General features: G+C 50.2%; 1 protein-coding gene across 3 annotated transcripts; it reads right to left on the reverse strand.

Moving 5' to 3' along the window:
* Positions 1-595: 595 nt before the first annotated feature.
* Positions 596-15,067, reverse strand: Hmces (5-hydroxymethylcytosine binding, ES cell specific). 3 transcript variants are annotated; one of them, XM_077106183.1, is made up of 7 exons: positions 15,013-15,067; positions 13,970-14,179; positions 10,856-10,999; positions 9,407-9,532; positions 6,097-6,281; positions 3,071-3,263; positions 596-1,061 (listed from the first exon to the last, which is right to left on the reverse strand). In XM_077106183.1, the coding sequence occupies exons 2-7, from the start codon at positions 14,150-14,152 to the stop codon at positions 828-830; spliced, it is 1,065 nt and encodes a 354-aa protein (XP_076962298.1). In that variant the 5' UTR covers positions 14,153-14,179; positions 15,013-15,067; the 3' UTR covers positions 596-827. The 3 variants fall into 3 exon arrangements, with proteins under 3 accessions (XP_076962298.1, XP_076962296.1, XP_076962297.1); XM_077106181.1 differs by having other exon boundaries at positions 14,961-15,038; XM_077106182.1 differs by lacking the exon at positions 15,013-15,067 and adding an exon at positions 14,723-14,889.
* Positions 15,068-15,372: the final 305 nt, after the last annotated feature.

The following is a 15,372-nucleotide window of genomic DNA, read 5'->3' on the forward strand; positions in this document are numbered from 1 at the left end:
AGACAGAGCAGGTCACAAGGCTTGGGGACAGCTGCAGCACTGGTTTACTCCCTATCAGCACTGGTTCGGGAAGTCAGAGGGCAACAGCCCCATCCACAAGCCCAGACACCCTGATGCTTGCTCTAGCCAAAGGCTGGGAAGCTTTGCATAGGTTTTGGGGGGCATGGATGGCTTTCTGGCTGGAATTCTCCAGCGGGAAGGACAGGGTCTTGGCCTCTGCACCAGGACTCAGGTGGATTTTCAGCTGAAGAATTCCAACAACTTCCAAGTATCAAGAGTGAAAAGAGATTCCATAAGGGGCGTGTCCGGATTCCAAGGTTTTTTTGTAGATTGGTGCTCAGAAAGCCCCAGTGACAATCCCAGCAGCTTGAGAGGCTGAGGCAGGAAGATCGCAAGTTGGAGGCCAGCCTCGGCAATTTAGCAAGGCCCTAAGCAGCTCAGTGAGACCCTGTTTCTAAATAATATACAAAAAGGGCTGGGGATGGGGCTCAGGGTTCACTCCCCAGCACCCCCCCAAAAATAGCTTTGGTTTGTAACTAAAGCTCTCCATCCAGTCATGTCACTCTCCATCCAGTGCGTAGGACAAAGCTATCAAATATAATTTATTCAGGAAAAAAATAAACTTTGGAACATAATTTTAACAGCACCCGGCGGCAGCGGGTACCCCTCATTCCCAGCAGCAGCCCCGCGCCGCGGGGGGGACCACCACTAAGGCCAGGGTGGCCGATTTGCCCGGGAGCCCACAGTGGCCAGCAGAATTCGAGGAGCTGCCCTGAGCCCGAGCAGCGGCCTCCACTAGGACCTCACCTGGGCCTCTCTGGAGGCCGCTATTGGCAGTGAGGCCGCTTGGCCACGGGCTCCTCCTTGTCCCGTTTCAGCCATCGGTCCAGGAGGCCGGGGGCCGCTCTCTTGGCGGGGGGTGGACTCCTCTGCAGGAACTGGCTGGTCCACTGCGGAACATCGGACTTGTCCTTTTGGGGTGACCTGGGTTCCTCCTTTTTGGGGGACTTGGTGGCCAGCCACTGCATCATCATCTGGCTGCTGCCACTTGCCTTGGGTTCCTAGGAGGAAGGAGAAGGTGACAGCACCCAGTTCAGGCTTTGGGGAAAGGCCCATGTGTGACTCCATCCACCAGTCATCCCAGCAGCTGGGGAGGCTGGGGCAGGAGGATCACAAGTTAGAGGCCAGCCTCAGCAACTTAGAGGCCAGCCTCAGCAACTTAGCAAGACTGCCTCAAAACAACAAAAAAAAGGGTAAAAACAAAACCCAGAAGGGAATTCGGTGTCACCAGGGGGTTGGGTTGGAAATGAGGCTGTGGACGTTAAGGATGAACTTCCAAGAGCCACGGTGATGAGGGATTCAAGCTAAAGTCCTCCCTGTATGTGTGGCCTCTGTACAAGTTCTCCTTAACTGTTGTCACTGCTCCTACTGCTTCTTGGACACCCACAGCCCAAACCCAAACTGAATTAGCAAATGCCACCTGTCCAGAAAGTGACTTTGCTTACAGAGTAAAGAGCATGCAGAAGCCTGGCGTGGTGGCGCATGCCCGTCACCCAGCGGCTCAGGAGGCCGAGGCAGGAGGATTGTGAATTCAAGGCCAGCCCCAGCAAAAACGAGGCACTAAGCAACTCAGTGAGACCCTGTCTCTAAATAACAAAATGGATGGGGCTCAGTGGTCGAGTGCCCCTGGGTTCCATCCCCAGTACAAAAAAATAAAAATAAAAAATCAAATCAGTTGAGCTGGGGATGATGGCATATGCCCAGCAACTTGGGAGGCTGAGACGGGAGGATCACAAGGTGGAGGCCAGCCTCAGCCACTTAGTGAGGCCCTGAGCAATTCAGCGAGACCCTGTCTCTGAATAAAATAGAAAAAAGGGCTGGGGACGGGGCTCAGGGGTTAATTGAGCCCCTGGGTTCCATCCCCACTACAAAAAAAAAAAAAAAATTATATATATTGAGATGAGTGGGCAGAAAGGTGAAGTCTGGGTTTCCGAGTCCGTGGGTCTTGTTAACTGTGGAAGTGTGGTAGGATGAATTGGGAGTTGGAAAGAAAGTTTTTTTTTGTGTGTGTGTGTGTTATTTTAATATTTTTTAGCTGTAGTTGGACTCAATACCTTTATTTTATGTATTTTTACTTGGTGCTGAGGATCAAACCCAGGGCCTTGACTCTGCTAGGCGAGTGCTCTACCTCTAAGCCACAGTCCCAGCCCTTGTGTTGTTTTTAATGGAGCTGATACGGTTGGTAATTTGATTTTCTTGACTGATTTTTGTGTCATCACGGGGGTGATGTGAATAACAGAGGAAGCGCTGTTTTGCAACCAACCTGCCCCCGAAAATATGTCTGAAGTCCCTGGGTAGCTGAGCAGAATGAGGATGCAGATGTGGGCTGTGCGGTATTTGCCACCATTAGGACCAAATATTCAGTTTACATCTGTGTGGTCTTGGCACAGGCTTCATGGATGTCTGGGATGGAGTGTCTCCTGAGAGGTCACTGTGCCCCAAACTCAGCTGGGCCCAGGGGCGCGAACCTATAATCCCAGCAACTCTTGAGGCTGAGGCAGGAGGATGACAAGTTGGAGGCCAGCCTCAGCTACTCAGTGAGATCCTGTCTCAAAATAAACTGGCTTCTGAGTAGTTGCTGGTAGTTTCTGTCTTGGTTTATCACATGGATTTTTGGGAGAGGGGAGAATCGAAAAGGCATTTTGTTCAACAGGTAATTAAATTTTCTTCCTATTTGTTTTGAAAATATGCTAGGCTACCTTTATTCCTTGTGTCCCTCCATGTTTTGGAAGGCTTGTGTCCATTTAACAATTAAAATAAAGAAAACCAGTTGACCTCTAGGCCTGGTGGTGTAATCCTAGTGACTGGGAGGCTGAGGCAGGAGGATCACAGGGTAGAGGCCAGCCTCAGCAACTTAGTGAGGCCCTCAGCAATTTAGCAAGAGTCTGTCTCCAAATCAAATATAGAAAGGGCTGGGGATGTGGCTCAGCGGTTAAGTGCCCCTGGGCTCTGTCCCCGGTACACACAAAGACACATATACCAGGACCATGATGGTCACAAGCCCTCTTACCTTTCTGACCACGAGGCTGAGAGGAGTGACACACTCGGGCGTGTCGTTGCGGGAGTTGTTCACCACGGAGGAGACGGGGTGGAAGGTGATGTTCTCTGTGGGGTGGATCAGCTTCAGGGCTTCCTGGGTAGACACCTCCCCAAAGTCGAGCCACTTGGACACAGCCTCCTCTCCATCCAAGATGGCGGGCATCCTAGCCCACGGGTCAGGAGGGCGGGTGGGGAAGGTTGTGGGGTAGGAGAGGGAAGAGAGATCGGTCAGCTAGTAGGTGACAGGCCATGAGGAGGAGCTGGCCCGCTCTCCGTCCCTCGTGGGACAGGATCCCCCTCGGCACAACCCGAGAGGGCTCCAGAGTCAACACGGAGACCCCAGAATGAGTGTCACGCAACACAGTGGAGAGGCTACAACCAATCCCACTGCAAGCCACTGAACATTCTAGAAAACTAATGAACTTTCTTTGAGGCCTAGATATAAAGACTAGATCTCTCCACAAAAATTTCCAGCTTCCCCAAATGAGAAAGACCTACAGTAAGCCAGGTGCAGTGGCGCACGCCTGTCATCCCAGTGGCTCGGGAGGCCGAGGCAGGAGGATGGCAAGGTGGAGGCCAGCCTCAGCAACTTAGCAAGGCTCTGAGCAACTTAGCAAGACCGTGTCCCAAAATAAAAAATAAAGGGGGCTGCAGATGTGGCCCAGTTTCTGGGTTCCATTCCCAATACCAAAACAAACCAACCCAAAAAAGTGTTTTTGATGAAATACAGGAAATTGTTTAAGGTTAATTAGCAAAATGGAAAATCATATGAAAGTGCAGATACAGGTTGGGACCAGGCCAACAGCACCAGGGAGAACAGCACATTCTTCTCAGGAGAACACCCCAAAACCACCGAGGCCAGTGTTCAGATGTGGCAATAACTGCGAAGGTGTTACCCAAGCAGGCGGCTCTGTGGATGTCTGTTTTGAAATTGCAAATCTCTTCCAATGTGGCTGAGATCTTGGGGATCCAGTGGAGTATGAAGAAAATATTGCATTTGCTTTTGCAGAATTTCATCTGAGGAAATGTGAGGGCCCCAGAGAAACTGAGCCTTGTAGGAACACACACACAGTCTCACACACTCACTCTCTCCATATCTCAAACATGTTAGTTTCCTGGCTCAAACATGCGAGGCAGTCTGGGGTGCAGCGCTTGCCTGGCACGTGGGAGGCCCTAGGTTTGATCCTTAGCACCACATAAAAATAAATAAATAAAGGCAGGTGCCGTGGGTGCACGCCTGTCATCACAGCAGCTCATTAGGAGGCTGAGGCAGGAGGATCACAAGGTGGAGGCCAGCCTCAGCAACTTAGCAAGACCCTAAGCAACTCAGGGAGACCCTGTCTCTAAATAAAATTTAAGGGCTGGGGACGGGGCTCAGGGGTCGAGGGCCCCTGAGTTCAATTCTCAGTACCAAATAAATAATATTTGTGTCCTCTATCAAAAAAAAAAAAAAAAACCCCAGGGAGTCATTGCAGATGGAAGCATTTTAAATACTGAACAGAAGCTTGAAGTAATAAAGCATCTTGAGAGAAAAAAGAGAACACGTGATCATCTCCAGAGCAACGGGTATAGACAAATCCCTATCAGTGACAAGGATGTAAAAATAAATGTCCCGGCTGGAACCACTTTCCAAATACTGTGAAGGCGTGAGAAGATTCTTTAGCATTTGGACTGAATTAATTTCTCTCATAAAGAAAAAAGCATGAGATACACATGATGGGTTTGGTGGGTAACATGACTCTGCTTTCCAGAGCTTTCTGTGGTTGGGAGAAGCCACAGTACAGAGAGAAATGGCACTAAGGCATTTCCAGCATGCACGCCTGTCATCCCAGCAGCTCAGGAGGCTGAGGCAGGAGGATTGCAAGTTGGAGGCCAGCCTCAGCAATTTAAGGAGGCCCTAGGCCACTCAGGGAGACCCTGTCTCTAAATAAAATACAAAATAGGGCTGGGGATGGGCTATTCATTGGCTCAATTTTCTTTTTTTCCTGATTAAACCCAGGACCTCCTGTGCCAGGCAAGGACTTTCTACTGAGCTATTTCCTTGCTCTGTTACTGTGTTTTATTTCTGGTCCCAGAAAGAGAACCCACTGAGCCCCATCACCAGCCCTTTTTAGAGGATCAACTTTATGTGATTAATAAAATGTCCCTAATAAAGCATATGTATGTCTGGAACTAGACTCTCAAACCCGAGTCTCCTGCATATCTTAATTCCCCAATTTTTTTTTTTTTAATTTTAAATTTTGAGACAGGCTCTTGCTAAGTTGCACACGTTGGTCTTGACCCCACACTTTTTACCTTAGCATCTTCAGACACTGGGATCACAGGCCTGCACCCCTGTGCCTAGGCAGACAAAGCCTACCCCCGCGATGTACATGCACATCCATAGAAACATATATATATTTTAGTACTGGGGACTGAACCAATGAGCCAGATCTCCAGATCTTTGTATTTATTCAATAAATATTTTTTTAGTTGTAGGTGGACACAATACCTTTATTTTTATTTGGTACCAAGGATCGAACCCAGTGCCTCACATGCACAAGTCTTGTGCTCTACCACTGAGCCACAACCCCAGCCCCTATTTATTTGTTTATTAAGATATTAAAATAAATTTTATTTTTTATGTGGTGCTGAGGATCAAACCCAGTGCCTCATGCATGTTAGGCAAGTGCTCTGCCACTGAACCACAAGCCCAGACCCTGAGACCTCTTCATTTTTTTTTTGAGACAGGGCCTCAATTAAGTTACTGAGGCTGGCCTCCAACTTGTGATCCTCCTGCCTCAGCCTCCCATTACCAATGTGTGCCACCGTGCCTGCCTCTGATTGGTTCTTGTCAGGTAATTTGGTCTCAGCCGTGTTTGTGCCTATGTTGTAGCCGGACTGATGATAACTATATTTTGTACAATTTTAGTTTCCCGGAAGCCGCCTATCTAAAAGCACAGAGGACAAACCCTTGTTGGAATCTTTCTGGACCCAAGGCTGAGAAGCGTGACTTGCCTGGGGTGGATGTCGGTGAGGCTTTTGCAGGAGTCCACGGTGATGATGGTATAGGAGTACAGGGGGTCTCCCCCATCTGGGGGCTCCCAGCAGTCAAAGATCCCTGCCATGGTGAGCAGCCTCCAATTGTCCCAAGCTTTTCCCCAGGTCTCAGCACTATCCACAGCCCCAGTGGCGTGTTCTGCCTAGAAGCACAGGGCACAGGATGCGTTCAGAGGCCACCTCCATACATGCCGGCCTCCTCTGCAGGCTGGACAGCTCGGCACACGCCTGCAACCTCAGGTACTCGGGACACGGAGGTAGGAGGATCCCAAGTTCAAGGCCAACCTGGGCAACTTAGTTCTTTTTCTTTTTGAGGGGTGTGGAGGGACCAGGGATGGAACTCAGGGGCCTGAGCCCCCTCCCTAGCCCTTTTTCTATTTTATTTAGAGACAGGGTCTCGCTGAGTTGCTTAGCGCCTCACTAAATTGCTGAGGCTGGCCTCCACTTTCGATCCTCCTGTCTCAGCCTCCCAAGTCACTGGGATGACCGGTGTGGGCCACTGCACCTGGCTTACTCGTGTTTCTTGTTGAAGTAACCTTTCTCTGCCCAAAACACAGTTTTTGACCTTTCTTCTTTGTACTCCTACTTAGTATTCAAGATCGAGTTTAGGAGCTAGAATATAGAAAGCTGGAAAAAATATAATTTCTACCTTAACAATAAGAAAAAAGCCGCATCATTTACACAATCATAATTTTCTCTAAATGCATCAGACAAGTGAGGTTGCTGAGCAACCAGTGTGCTGAAAATTTAAGACAGGAGCTTCAAGAGGAAAGGAATGGAAATACTAGATTATTGGTGACAAAGGGAGGAAGACAGGGCCTTTGTATAAGCCAGCAAGCCATTAAGAAGTCAGATATATCATCTTTTTTTTTTAGTGACACCCCAGAACCCAGGGGTGCTCAACCACGGAGCCACGTCCCCAGCCCTTTTTAGTTTTTGGCTTGAGACAAGGTCTTGCTAAGTTGCTTAGGGCCTCCCTGAATTGTGGAGGCTGGCCTCAAATTTGTGATCCTTCTGCCTCAGCCTCCTGAGCGGCTGGGGTTACAGTCATGTGCCATGGTACCCAACTATTATCAAACTCTTAAAAGCAGAGTATGGGCAAACCTGAGGGAGAGAGAACCCCCAAGCACTGCAGTCACTGGGGGAGTCTGTACCAGCTTGAAGGCTCTTCTCTGTGGACCTTACGGGGTGTTCATGTGAAAGAGTGGAAAGAGGGAAGAAATTTGGAGGAATCCAAGTGTGGTGTGCATATGAGTAATCCCAGCCACTCAGGAGGCTGAGGCAGGAGGATCGCAAGGTGGAGGCCCAGCCTCAGCAACTTAGCAAAGCCCTAAGCAACCCAGTGAGACCCTGTCTCAAAATAAAATAGAAAATAGGGCTGGGGATGGGGCTCAGGGGTTGAGAGCCCTTGAGTTCAATCCCTGGTAACCCCCCAAAAATAAAATAAAAAAGAGTTGGGGATGTTGCTCAGTGGTTAAGCACCCCTGGGTTCAAACCCTGGTACCCAAAGTAAAATAAAATAAAATTGGGAGAGATGGAAACAACAAATGAATATAGCAATAAAAATTATCTAAAGTGATTCACAAAAAAATTGAAAAACCAAATACAGAAGAGCTCATCCAAGATCCACAGGACAAAACTAAAGCATCTAGTGCTTTTCTAACTGGAACCCCAGGCCCAGAGCGCCCCCCAGTGGTGGGGTGTGAGCTCAGCACACTCCAGGCCCTGGGGGGCCACCCCAGCACCAAAGGAGACACCAGATCTCAGGAAGCCAAGAGAATAAGAGAAGAAATACTCAAAGAGGTAACAAATGAGTGTTTTCCAAATATTTTCCATGCCAGAGATCCAAACTCCACAGAATACACTTCCTTCCCTTTCCAGATATAGCCCCAGCCCGCACCTGTCAATGAAGACGGTCAGCCAGGTGTGCTGTAGCACATGCCTATAATCCCAGTGGCTCAGGAGGCTGAGGCAGGAGGATCGCAAGTTGGAGGCCAGCCTCAAACTTAGTGAAGCCCTGAGCAACTTACTGAGACCCTGTCTCTAAATAAAATATATAAAAAGGGCTGGGCATGGGGCTCGGTGGTTAAGCACCCTGGGTTCAATTGCTGGGACCAAAAAAAAGACGGTGATTAAGGCTGGGGACAGGGAGGTAAGGGAAGTGACTTCTACTGGGCTTCTCTTTGGAGCAATGACAATGTCCTGGAATCAGATGGTGATAATGGCTGTGTGACATTTTGAAAATGTTAAAAATCATTGTACTTTAAGAGGGGACTTTTATGATCTGTGAATTAATTTTTTGTGGTACAGGGATTGAGCCTGAGAACACTCTGTCACTGAGCTCCAGCCCCCCAGTCTTTGTATTTTTTTTAAAAAATATTTTTTCAGGGCTGGGATTGGGGCTCTGTGGTAGAGTGCTTGCCTAGCACATGTGAGGCCCTGGGTTCGATCCTCAGCACCACATAAAAATGAAGTAAAGATATTGTGTTCACGTACAACTAAAAAAAATATTTAAATATTTTTTCACTTGTTGATGGACCTTTGCTTTTTTTACTTGCTTTTATGTGGTGCTGAGGATCCAACCCAGGGCCTCACATGTGCTAGGCAAATGGTCTCCCACTGAGCCCCAACCCCAGCCCCTTTGTCTCATTTTTTATTTTGGGAGGCTGAGGCAGGAGGACTACAAGTTGGAGGCCAGCCTCAGCAATTCAGTGAGATCCTGTCTTTATTTTGAGACAGAGTTTCACTAAGTTGCTGAGGTTGGGATTGAACTCGTGAACTGTCTGCCTCAGGGACATAGAGTAGCCATGAAGATCAACAGACAGGATGGTATGGCTGTGAGTGTCCCCAGAGTTCCCATGGGGACAATACAGGAAGGTCCAGAGGAGGAGTGAGGGGGTATGAGGCCTGAACCCCGACAGGGAATGGCTCCCTGAGAGTCCCCTGGTGGCCCCTGGAGGCAGGTGGGGTGTGGGGAGGAGGTGGCTTGGGGTCCCTATTTGTCCCTGGAGAGTAGAGTCTCTGCTCCCTGGTCCCCATGGGAGCTGCTCCCTCCCCACACTCTTCCTCCATGATGTCCTGCCTCCCCTTGGCCAGGAGTGGAGCTGCCATCTGTGGACTGGGACCTGGGACACCCTGAGCCCCACGTCCACTGGCCCCCTCTGCAGCTGTGCTGGAGGGTCTTAAGTCACAGCAGTGAAAAAACTAAATCAATGACCTTGACTTGTTTCTGGGTCCTTTCTTTCCCAGAGCCCGCTGTGGCCAATACCTTCTCGTTCTTGACCTGGGGGAAATAGATGAAGTAGGGCTGACTCTGGCTTGTCACTTGGCTCCGCTGCCATTCATAGAATCCATCTGCTAAGACCACACAGCGCCGTCCCTTTCCCAGAGGCACCTGAGAGAGAAGAGGAAGATACGGTCTCAGTGGTACCCTGCAGCTTCAAAGGAGGCATCGAAGAACTTAAGTGAAAACCAGGCCCAGGGCTGGGGTGAGCCAGGAACAGGGTCCCCATTGCCCTGGCTTGGGTTCCATCCCCAGGACCACAAACATAATACAAAACCCAGGTCCAGCATGTGACCTTGGAGTTAATTTCTGTGTACCTCACTTAGATCCAGCTTTTTTCTTTCCTGGTATTAGAAACTGAACCCAGGGATGCTTAACCCCTGAGCCCCATCCCCAGCCCTTTTTTATATTTTATTTAGAGACAGGGTCTCGCTGAGTTGCTGAGGGACACACTAAATTTTCGGAGGCTGGCCTCTAATTGTGATCCTCCTGTCTCAGCCTCCAGAGCTGCTGGGATGACAGGCGTGGGCCACTGCACCCAACCAATTACACAGATATTGAAGATTAAATAATGCACATAAAAGCAACCAGCCCTAACCAACAGGCGGATGTGGTAGCTGGTTTCTAAAGCTGGCTCCCAGGGAGCCAGACTTCCTAGTAGTCACATCCCGTGTGGGCCTCTCTCACACTAAGGTGGGCTGGCTCCGTTTAACCAATTGCAGCAGGAAGCAGTGCAGAGTGGCCATAAGGCTGGGTCACAGAGATTTGTAGCTTCTGTCCTGTCTTCTTGGTTCAGAAGCTTGGTGGCTAATGAGTTGATGTGCGAGAGGCCTGACTACCTGGACCCTTTCAAGTGAGGAGGCATGTTGTGCTAGATGAGAGGTAACAGACAGACGGACGTGATGTTAAAACGAGGGTAATTCTATAAACAGGGCCCACTGAGCTGATCCCTACATGCTGACTTTTTTTTTTGATACTGGGGATTGAACCCAGGGGTGCCTAATCCCTGAACCCCGTCCCCAGCCCTTTTTATATTTTATTTAGAGACAGAGTCTCACTGAGTTGCTTACAGCCTGGCTAAGTGGCTGAGGCTGGCCTCCACCTTGTGATCCTCCTGCCTCAGCCTCCCAAGCTGCTGGGACGCTGGTGTGCACCACCACACTCGGTTTCTCCTTTTTTCAATCCCTTCTAATCGACTCATGCCTACGCCTCGGAGTGAGGAGTCTTGAAATCTTTCTGGCATGTTCACAAGAATCACCCTAGCTGCCTTGGCTCCGCAGGAGGCCCCTGTTCTACAACCATCCCTATCACTAAGTCTGGCATCAACTGCACTCAACATGAACAACTGGGAATATTTCTTAGAACCTGATCTTATTCATCAGGCATACAAGGCATTCGTAGCTCTTAGGAAAAAAGAGGTGTGCCTTTCCCCACCTTGAAGGACCGTTTCTCCAAGATAGTGTCACTGCGACAGTTGGTGATGTTGAACGGCATCTTGGAAAGATCGGCTTCTTTGAACCAACATGGGACCAGGCCCCATCGCATGGGGGCAATGACCCGCTCTGATGAGTCTGCGCCCTGCCACAGAAAAAGGAGACCATAATAGTAACAAAATTTTCCAGCTGTGGAAGGACATGCCCATAATCCCAGCCACTTGGGAGGCTGACATAGGAGGATGATACACAAGGAAGCCTGTACATGGATTTTTCTAGGTTCCTACTTGGATTTTTTTGTTGGAGGTGGTCGTGTTAGGGAGTAAAACCTAGGGGTGCTCAACCACTGGGCCACGTCCCCAGTCCTTTTTAGTTTTTATTTTGAGACAGGGTCTCACTGAGCTGCTGAGGCTGACCTCCAACTTGAGATCCTCCTGCCTCAGCCTCCCAAGCAGTTGGGATAAGTGACACCACACCTGGCCACAGGATATTGTTAAGAATTAAAGATAACAATTGGGGCCTGGAGTTGTGGCTCTGTGGTAGAGCACTCGCCTAGCATGTGAGGCCCTGGGTTAATTCTCAGGAGCACATAGTCCATTGAGAACTAAAAAATAACAATGATAGGAACACACTTGTGATCCCACCCAGTCAGGAGGCTGAGGCAGGAGGATCACAAGTTGAAGGCCAGCCTCAACAACTCAGTGAGGCCCTAAGCAACTCGAGTGAGACCCTGTCTCTAAATAAAATATAAAAAAGGGCTGGGGATGGGGCTCAGGGGTTGAGCACCCCTGGATTCAATCCTGAGTACAAAAAAAAAAAAAGCCAATCAACTGAATTCAGATTTCAATTTCAATAGAAATCTGCAAGACAACTATTCTACCTCTGCAGTTCTCAACTTTGCACACTGACATACCTCTCCGCAACACCCAGAAACTTCTGGTAATGGCTGGGGTCACTTTGGGTTATTGTGACATAAGGGGATGCTCCTGGTACTTGGTGAGCAGAGGCCAGGGAGGCTGCTGAACATTCTAGCCTGCACTGACCCTTCCCACCAGTGGCACACGCCTGTAATCCCAGCAGCTAGGGAGGCTGAGGCAGGAGGATCACAGTTGGAGGCCAGCCTCAGCAACATAGCAAGGACCATCCATGATTATGTCACCAGTGCCTAGGGTGAGGCTTGTTCTCACCACTTCTTTAACTGAGTGGGTTCATTGGACAACTGTAAACCAAACCCACGTGTGAGGACAATGAACAGGAAGTGGGTGAGAAGCCCAAGTGCTGAGGATAGTGCCTGGTATTAGTCACCTTTTCCATTTTGGTCCCTCAACAGAACAGCTGGGGGCATTGGGGTGGATAGATCAAAGAGGAAGCAATTTGCAAAGTGGCGGTTTCAAATGCAAATACTGCAATCTAGATGCGTATGCTGGCCAAATGAACTGCTGAAATATTTCTAATTTGTTTCACAAATTACAGGTTTGAGAAATATGAAATATGAAATAATTACCAAATTATGAAACACAGGCAATCTTTTTTTATTTTTTTCTGGTACCAGGGATTGAACCCAGGGGCGCTTAACCCCTGAGCCCCATCCTCAGCCCTTTTTAGATTTTATTCAGAGACAGGGTCTCCATAAGTGGCTGAGGCTGGCCTCCAACTTGCGATCCTCCTGCCTCAGCCTCTCAAGCCGCTGGGATGACAGGCATGTGCCACCTCACCCATCTAAACCGTGAAATCGTAACCAAACTTATTAATGAGATGTATGGTCTAACAGCACACTAGAAAATTCCTAACAGTGACCCACACATGGGGACTGTTTGCTTCTACCTCCCCTAGTTCTGGTTCTAGGATCCATTAATTGGAATGGGGATTGCTATCGGGAATTCAGTTCCAGCTTTGCTAGGACAAGACCCCATCTTTCTGTGCTTTATATCTTTTCAATATTTTGTTTCCAGTGGACCTCCATTCAGTAAGTCAGGGATTTGGAAGAGAACTAGGGCTAACAGCATAGAAGACTCACACACCTGATCTCTCTTGCTTTTAAATTCTTTCTTCCTTTTAAATATGTCTCATCTTTTCCTTTCGCCTTTGAGGGTCTCCTGTTTTGTATGGGGAGGTCAGAGATTGAACCCTAGGTGTGCTTAACCACCAAGCCACATCCTTAGCACGCCCCTTTTATTTTTTTTTAATTTTGGGTACCAAAAATTGAACCTAGGGGCACTCAACCACTGAGCCACATCCTCGGCCTATTTTTATATTTTATTTAGAGACAGGGTCTTGTTGAGTTTGCTTAGTTCCTCGCTAAATTGCTGAGGCTGGATTTGAACTCATGATCCTCCTATCTTAGCCTCCCTAGCTGCTGGGATTACGGGCGTGTGCCACTGCATCTGGCCTTTATTTTTTGAGACAGGGTTTTATTAAGTCACTTAGGGCCTTCCTAAATGGCTGAGGCTGGATTTGAACTTGTGATCCTCCTGCCTCAGCCTCCAGAGATTTCTGGGATTATAAGTGTGAGCCACCATGTCCAGAGTTGCTGCCTTAAATAAAAAAATTCCCCCCCAAATAAAAGGCTTATAGAAATTGGATATGCATTATGGCTAGCAGGTCCAGTATAGCGAATGCACTTAAATTGAGCCCCGGGGAATAGTGGATCAAATCCTCAAGTTACAAAGCAATAATATAACTACTTTCATTGAGGTCTAGAATGGTTCTCATCTGGGGGCCAGAATATATAGATAAAAGCTGATTTAAATGTAATCCCAGCCAGCCAATGGCACATGCTTGTAATCCCAGCAGCTAGAAGCTGAGGCAGGAGGATCACAGTTGGAGGCCAGCCTCAGCAATTTAGCAAGGCTCTAAGCAACTCAGGAACATCCTATTCTCCAAATAAAATACAATAAAAGGACTGGGGATGTGGCTTAGTGGTTAGGCATCCCTGGGTCCAATTTAGGAAAACAAAATGTAATCCTAAATTAGAGGCTTTATTATTTGAAACCCTGTATCATCAAATTAAAAAATAAAAGAGCAAATTAAAACAAGGACAGTGGTAAAGCACCCCTGTGCTCCATCCCCAGTACTGCTGAGTGGAAACTGGCCCAGTCGGGATCCAATTGGTTACCTTCTCCAAGTGCAGCCGAGACAGCAGCACGGGGTTGCTGGACTGGGGGCTCTTGTTGTAAGAGGGGTAGTACTTCTCGGGGTCTTTCCACTCTGGGAGTCGCTGCTGGCCCTGTCGATCGTGATAGGCACAAGCTCTCGTGAGGACATCTCTAGGTAAGTGACAGGACGTGCGCCCACACATTCTTCAGCTTGGCCTCCCTCTCACCACCTTTAAATACAAAACAGAAGGTTTACACATGAAATATCAGATCTCTTTTTGTTACCAAGGATTGAACCCAGAGTGCTTAACCCCTGAGCCCCATCCCAGCCCTTTTTCGTATTTCATTCAGACACAGAGTCTCGCTGAGTTGCTGAGGGCGTCACTAGAGGCTGGCCTCCAACCCGCGCGATCCTCCTGCCTCGGCCTCCTATTGGGATGGCCTGCTGAAATGTTAGGTCTCGGTCACAGCATCCTCCTGCGATTTCCAGGGTCTACTACTCGGGACCCCCAAGCTCCATCAGGACAAGGATCCGCCCCTTTTGGCTCAACACCCTGGCCCCACGGTGCGGCCCTGGCAATTCATTTAATTGCATTAAAGCATCGGACGCTCCCCACGTAGTTGCCCGGATGCAACTCCCCGAGGAGGTGGGTTTCCTGGAGCAGCCAAGAAAGAGTGGGGCCCCTGGCGCTGCCCTCCGGGCGACCCTTGGTCCCGCCCTTCTCTGTCTGTCCCCGCAGGCGCCGGCGACCCCGCTGAGGGGCACCGCTCACCTCGGGCCCGCGCGAGGCTGCGAGGCGGTGTCCGGGCCGGAAACGCGGCTCCTTCCCGCCGCCCGCTGCCCCCGCGGCCCCAGGCCCAGGCTGGACCCCGGCGGCCAACGCGCTCCGGGCTCAGCTCCCGGGTCGCCCGGTGCAGGTGGCTCCGGAGCCGCCGCCGCGCGCCCCGCCCCTGCCCCGCGTCGCCTAGCGCCGGCCCGGCCGTCCCGCCTAGTGGACCGCGTCGCCTCACCCTCGGGCATCGGAGTCCAGAGGCCCCGGCCGCCCGCGTCGCCTCACCTCACCTCACGTTCGCGCCGAGCTCAGCGGGGACGCCGCGCGCCTGCGCCAGGCCCCGCCCCAACCAGCCTCGGCTCCGCCCCTTTATCAGCTCCGCCCCAAAAGGGCGGGACGCCCGCGTTAATGCGTCGCGGAATTCCGTTCCTGTGGCCCCGCCCCCGGGTGAGCCCCGCCCAAGAGGGCGGGTCGTCCGCGTGGATGCGCCTCGGGATTCCGTTCCCTGTGCTCCGCCCCCAGGTCAGCCCCGCCTCAGAGGGCGGGCCTTGCTAACTTTCCCTGTGGCCCCGCCCCCAGGCCAGCCCCGCCCCTAGAGGGCGGGCCGCGCCCCTGCGGGTTCCCTTCCCTGGGCTCCCAGGACAGAGTGA

The sequence above is a fragment of the Callospermophilus lateralis genome, chromosome 20 (genome assembly GCF_048772815.1).
Source record: "Callospermophilus lateralis isolate mCalLat2 chromosome 20, mCalLat2.hap1, whole genome shotgun sequence".
Lineage (NCBI taxonomy): Eukaryota > Metazoa > Chordata > Mammalia > Rodentia > Sciuridae > Callospermophilus > Callospermophilus lateralis.

Excerpts from the sequence above, each read along its gene's own strand:
- Hmces (XM_077106183.1), bottom strand. The coding sequence starts at position 14,152 with ATGTGTGGGCGCACGTCCTGTCACTTACCTAGAGATGTCCTCACGAGA. Across the intron at positions 11,000-13,969 it reads CTCGGCTGCACTTGGAGAAG|GGCGCAGACTCATCAGAGCG; the intron begins GTAACCAATTGG and ends TTTCTGTGGCAG. Across the intron at positions 6,282-9,406 it reads CCCAGGTCAAGAACGAGAAG|GCAGAACACGCCACTGGGGC; the intron begins GTATTGGCCACA and ends CTGTGCTTCTAG.